Below are 5641 nucleotides of genomic sequence, written 5' to 3' on the forward strand. Positions count from 1 at the left end.
TCCAGCTGCCCCTGCCCCCGCCTCTTCCCTCCCCTCCCCTCCCGGCTCAGAGCCCACAGGCCGGCCCAGGGGCACAGGCTCCGGCTTCCCTAGGGCTCTGGGGCGGGAGGGGGACACAGAGAGGCAACGCACCCACTCAGCAGGCCCCCTGAGCCCGCGAAACAGGCCCCTCTTCCCGACCCTCTCCTCCCCCACTCCTTCCTCTGCCCTCGACGGCCCCCTGATGCAGCATCTCCCTGGAGAAACGTGTGTGAGGGGGTGCACAACATTGGCTCAGGAACTTGCACCCCACAAGGGGCCCTGACTCTCCCAAGGCCCCCCTCCTAGGCCCCCTCCAGCATGACGCCCTCCCACCCCTGGAGTCCCCAACACAGCAAGCCCTACAGCCGAGGCTTTGAAACCCTGGGAGGGCAGACTGGGTGGGAACCCAAGAACCTCCCTCTTCGCGCATATGGGAAAGCCAGACACAGACCGCCCGCCGCAGACCAGGGACCACCTCCTCCGCCCCCCACCCCACAGGCTCCTCCCTCTGCACCAGCTGCCCCCCAGGGAAGGAAGGACAGAGGTCTGGGGCTCCTGGAGGTGGAAGCCTAGGGAAGGGGCCTATTGGGACCAATTCAGTTCCAAGGAGACCGCCTTTGACCACGGACAGTGTGACAATGCCCTGTACCCACTCCCCCCTGCATGCCCAGCCCAGCCCAGACCTGAGGAGGCCGAGTGTGCCGCCCAGAGTAACAGCAATGGCCGCCACTCACTGAGCAGTTACTATGTGCCAGGCACCGTGCTAGCACTCTGATTCTCCGAGGTTATTTCTAATATTCCCATTTTATAAGTGCTCAGAAGGAAGGTCAGGGAGCTGAATCCACAGGCCTTAGACCACACGGCTAAGGAGTGGTGGGAGAGGGAGAGGAGAGAAAAATGTTTGAGCTAGAAGGATCTCACATCTCTTCCTGGTTTCAGACCCAGGTCTGTCTGTCTCTGTTTCCTGGGGCTCCCCACCCCAGCCGGCAGGGGCCACCTAGGCAGGCTCAGGTAGTCCACCTGCTCCCTCAGAAGTGCTGGTTCGAGAAGGAGGGAGGAGCTGGAGGGCAGACTTGCCCATCCCAGGGAAGCTCAGGCCTGTCCTGGTCTGTAGGTCCACTCTCCCCTCATGCGCCTAAGCATGTGCCTGTCCTCAGTTCACCTGGTGTCAGAGAGTGCATGGCCCAGCCAGTGTGGCTCAGTGGTCGAGCATCGGCCCATGAACCAAGAGGTCACAGGTTCGATTTGGGCTCAATCCCCAGTAGGGGGGATACAGGAAGCAGCATCAGGGACCACCCTCACGCCCCACCCCTGGACACTCTCACATCAATGTTTTTAGCCCTCTCCCTCTTCCCTCTCTAAAATCAATAAAAACATTTTTTTAAAAAAGAGAGACGATGCTTGGGCTTTGGGATCATCAGATCTGGGGTTGAATCCCTCCTTTGCGTGACCTTAGGCCTCAGTTTCTTTATCTGTAAAATGGGGATGCCTATCTAGCAGGGTTGCTAGAAGGAATGGGAAGAAGCTGTGAAAAAGGCCTTGTGCAGGTGATAAATCCGTGGTAACCACGCTGCCGGGTGTGCCAGCTCGGTGGCCCTCGCCCTCCTGGGCGTGCCCGGGAGCGAGCTTCTCCCCAGAAGGAAAGAGGAGCCGCAGGCACAGAGCCTCCTGGAACGTGGCAAGGCTCCTTGGCACCAAGCCCTGCGTGTGAGCCCTTCTGCAATTAGCTTCCAACTAAAAATACCCCCTGGCCTGCACACCTACCTCCGGCCTGGCACGGGCCTGGCACTGGGCATGCCTGAGCCACCCCCATCCAGGGGTCAGGCAGGGGTGAGGATCCCCAGCCAGTAAGAGAACCTGCGACACGGGCGGGTGCACAGAGCAGGGCTTTATTGAAAGATACAGAACGGGCCCAGGGTCAGTGCCGCCCGTGAAACAGCCTCCATCACCCCTCCTGCCTTGGCTCCCCGCCACCCCTCCCAGCGCCGGCTCCCGGCTCCCGGACAGCCAGCAACGCACAGGGTCTTACCCAGCCTCATGGCAGATGCCCAGAGGGCCTTCAGAGTTCAGCTCAGGAGGGGAGGGGGGGCAGGGACAGTCACAGCATCCGCCCACCTGCGCCCCGACAGCCCATGTCACTTGCAGCTCTGCAGCCGGGTCCTGTGGTGCTTCTCCTGGGTCAGGAGGGGGATGACAGTGTCGCTGTGGGAGATCTTGAGCCGGCTGCCCCAGGCCCCCTCCTTGCCGGCTGCGGGCTCCAGTGGTGGGAGGTTGTCCAGGTCGCCCAGGGAGCCCACGGCCTTGCCCTCGCCCCCGCCAGCGCCACCGGAGTTGAGCTCCATGAGCTCCAGCTCGTGCTTGGCCGCCGTCTCCAGGACGCGCTGCTTGTTGTAGTACCGGACGAAGTTGTTGATGATGGGGTGGATGGGGAGGGCGATGGCGATGACCCCGCACAGGAAGCTGATGGCCGCGTTCAGCTTGCCCAGCGTGGTCTTGGGGTAGATGTCGCCGTAGCCCACGGTCGTCATGGTGATGATGGCCCACCAGAAGGACTGCGGGATGCTCTTGAACAGCGTCTCGGGGTGGCTCTGCTCCATGGTGTAGCCCAGGGCCGAGAAGACGAAGATGCCCACGGCCAGGTACATGAGCAGCAGCCCCAGCTCCTTGAAGCTGCGTTTGAGCGCGTAGGTGAGCGTCTGCAGGCCGGTGGAGTGGCGCGCCAGCTTGAAGATGCGGGCCACGCGCATGATGCGCAGCGCCTGCACGGCCTGCTGCACCTTGGTCAGCTCCATCATGCGCGCGCCCAGGTGCGTGAGCGTCAGGCTCACGTAGAAGGGCAGGATGGCCAGCACGTCCACGATGTTCATGAAGGACAGGACGAAGTGCAGCTTGTTGGGCGAGGCGAACAGGCGCAGCAGGTACTCCAGCGTGAACCAGCCGATGCACGCCGTCTCCACGCTCTCCAGCGTCGGGTGCTCCACGCGGCTGCCCTCGGCGTCCAGCACCTGCAGCTCGGGGATGGTGCCCATGCACATGACCATGGACGAGAGGAGGATGAGCAGGAAGGACAGCACGGCCACGGCGCGCGCGGGGCGCGAGGACTCGGGCTTCTCCAGGAACTTCCAGACGCGCTGCTGGCAGCGGCGCCAGCGCCCCGCGGCCGCGTCCCGGCCCAGGTCGTCCAGGATGAGCTGCACGCGGCGCGCGATCTCCTCCAGCTCCTCGCGCTTCTCACGCAGGTGGCTCCGGCAGCACTGGTCCAGGAACTTGAGGTCCACCTTCCAGAAGTCCATCTCGCCCTTGAAGCAGATGGGGCAGATGCCCTTCTTCATGTGCACCTCCCCGAAATAGTACACCTCCAGGACGCACTTGAAGGCGTCCGGGTCGCGGTCGAAGTAGAACTCGCGCTTCCCGGGGTCGTAGTCGTCGCACAGGGAGAAGATGCTGTCGTAGCCGCCGGCCAGGCAGGTCAGCAGCTCCGCCAGCCGGGTCTCGGGATACCGGCTGAGCAGGTCTCCGTACAGCACCTGCCGGACGCCCCCCACGTTCACCACGATCTCCACGTCGTCGCCAACCCGGGAGCCCTGGCTATCCGGCTCCGGGAGGCTGCGCTCCCCGGTTCCGTCCATTCTCTCGGCTCCGCGCCCCGCCGCCGCCGCCGCCGCCGCTGCCGCCCGGGAGTCCGCTGGTCCCACCGGTGCGCGGCTCTCGGGGAAGCCCTGCCGGCGCCCGCCTGCTCGGAAGGGCGGTCACAGCGGGGAGCCGGCGGCGGGGACGCGCCGCGGAGGAGGCATGCACCCGGCGGGGCTCGGGGCGGGCATCCGGGCGCCGGGGCGCGTGGGCGGGGGGCTCTCGCGGCCTCCGGCCCCACCCCGGGCACTCACCTCGGCTCCCCGAGCGGCGCGATCCGCCCCTGGGGCTCGGCTTCCTGCAGAAGTGGGGTGTCCTGGGTGGTGGCAGGCAGGGTCCCCCTTCCCCGGGGCGCGCAGACAGCGCCTAGCGCGTCCCGAAGCCACGCGGGCGCCGGCGTGTGTCCCCCGCGCCGACCGTGTCCCTGAGCCCCCCGCCGCGCAGTCCGCCGAGGGGTTGGGAGAGCGAACTTGGGCTTGCTCTGCCCAAGCCGTGTCCAGGCACAATAGGAATTCCAGCCTGACGTCAAGAGCCTTTCAAACTGTACCCTCTTCTGGTGAAATTCTGCAAGGCACGCGCGGCAGCTGCCTGCGAGCCGCTTAACCCTTGCGCAGACGGCACAGCTGCGCCCCCGCGCCAGGCCCGCCCCTCCCGGCGCAGCGGGGCGCCGCGGGCCCGGACCCCCTGTGCAGCGGCAGGCGGCTCAGGCCGGGAAGTTTCCCTGAGGGAAGACAGATGGAGAAAGAACTCGGTGGCCTGTTGCTCTGCAGGAAAAACGTGCCCAAGAGAGCCCTCAGGAGGCCGCTCCTGCGCCAGGTTCCCCAGGCTCGCCGGCCCTCTACCTCGCTAAGGCTGCCCTGCGGTGGGCAGCACTTCCCCACACTCCCCCGCACCCTGCACAGTGAGGACGTGCAGTCCAGGCCCCGGTAGGAGAGCTGGGACTGGCCCAGGTCGCCCAGATCCTCCTCACTCAGAGTTCCCCGCTGCCCTCGCTGCGCCCAGGCTGGTGAGCAGGCGGAGGTCCCGCCTCCAGGCCTCGCTGCCCTCATCCTCCCGAAATTCTGTTTCTTTGTGATGGGGTGAGGCCACAACATTAGTAACAAAGAAACAGAATTTCCGGAGGATGAGTCCCAGAAATCAGGATTTTAAAAAGATTCCCAGGGGATTCTAATGTGCAGCCCAGGTTGAGAACCACTGTGCTAGAGGAAGGTGCTAGAGCAGGGCCCAGGCGGGTTTTAGGGCAGGGAGATTGCGCTGTAGGAGACAGTGATGATGGATACGGCGCAGTTGTCTAAACCCACAGAATGTCCAGCACTGAGCAGTGATGTAAACTATGGCCTGTGAGTGGCAGCGACGTGTCAGCGCAGGTTCGTGGATGGTAACAAGTGTCTCATTCTGGTGGGGGCTGTCCACAGCTGGGGGAGCTGGGGGGAGGGGGGCAAGGGTATGTGGGAGCTCTCTCCTTTCTGTTCAGTTTTACTGTGAGACTAAAACTATTCTGGAAAATGAAGTCTATTAAAATATATTCTGTAGGCTGGGGTGTTTTTTTCTTGTGTGTGTGTTTTTTTTAATATATTTTATTGATTCTTCACAAAGAGGAAGGGAGAGGGATAGAGAGTTAGAAACATTGAGAGAGAAACATCGACCAGCTGCCTCCTGCACACCTCCCACTGGGGATGTGCCCCAACCAAGTTTCATGCCCTTGACCAGAATCGAACCTGGGACCTTTCAGTCTGCAGGCCGAGGCTCTATCCACTGAACCAAACCGGTTTGGCTGTTTTGGGTTTTTTTGACCTAAGTTTCTATCCATCAATGGATCATGAAATCCACTTGCTGGCTCACTGACAATACTTCTTTTTTTAAAAATATATTTTATTGATTTTTTACAGAGAGGAAGGGAGAGGGATAGAGAGTTAGAAACATCAATGAGAGAGAAACATCGATCAGCTGCCTCCTGCACACTCCCTACTGGGCATGTGCCTGCAACCAA

At 62.5% G+C, this 5641-nt stretch overlaps 1 protein-coding gene across 1 annotated transcript; it reads right to left on the reverse strand.

The window, feature by feature from the left end:
• Positions 1-1901: 1901 nt before the first annotated feature.
• Positions 1902-4344, reverse strand: KCNF1 (potassium voltage-gated channel modifier subfamily F member 1). The gene has a single exon (XM_036335331.1). It carries the CDS (start codon positions 3648-3650, stop codon positions 2157-2159), a length of 1494 nt encoding a protein of 497 aa, XP_036191224.1. The 5' UTR covers positions 3651-4344; the 3' UTR covers positions 1902-2156.
• Between the last annotated feature and the right edge of the window lie 1297 nt (positions 4345-5641).

This window comes from Myotis myotis, unplaced genomic scaffold (genome assembly GCF_014108235.1).
Source record: "Myotis myotis isolate mMyoMyo1 unplaced genomic scaffold, mMyoMyo1.p scaffold_m19_p_14, whole genome shotgun sequence".
In the NCBI taxonomy this organism is placed as follows: Eukaryota; Metazoa; Chordata; class Mammalia; order Chiroptera; family Vespertilionidae; genus Myotis; species Myotis myotis.

Coding starts and splice junctions, on each gene's coding strand:
- KCNF1 (XM_036335331.1), bottom strand. CDS start 3,650: ATGGACGGAACCGGGGAGCGCAGCCTCCCGGAGCCGGATAGCCAGGGC.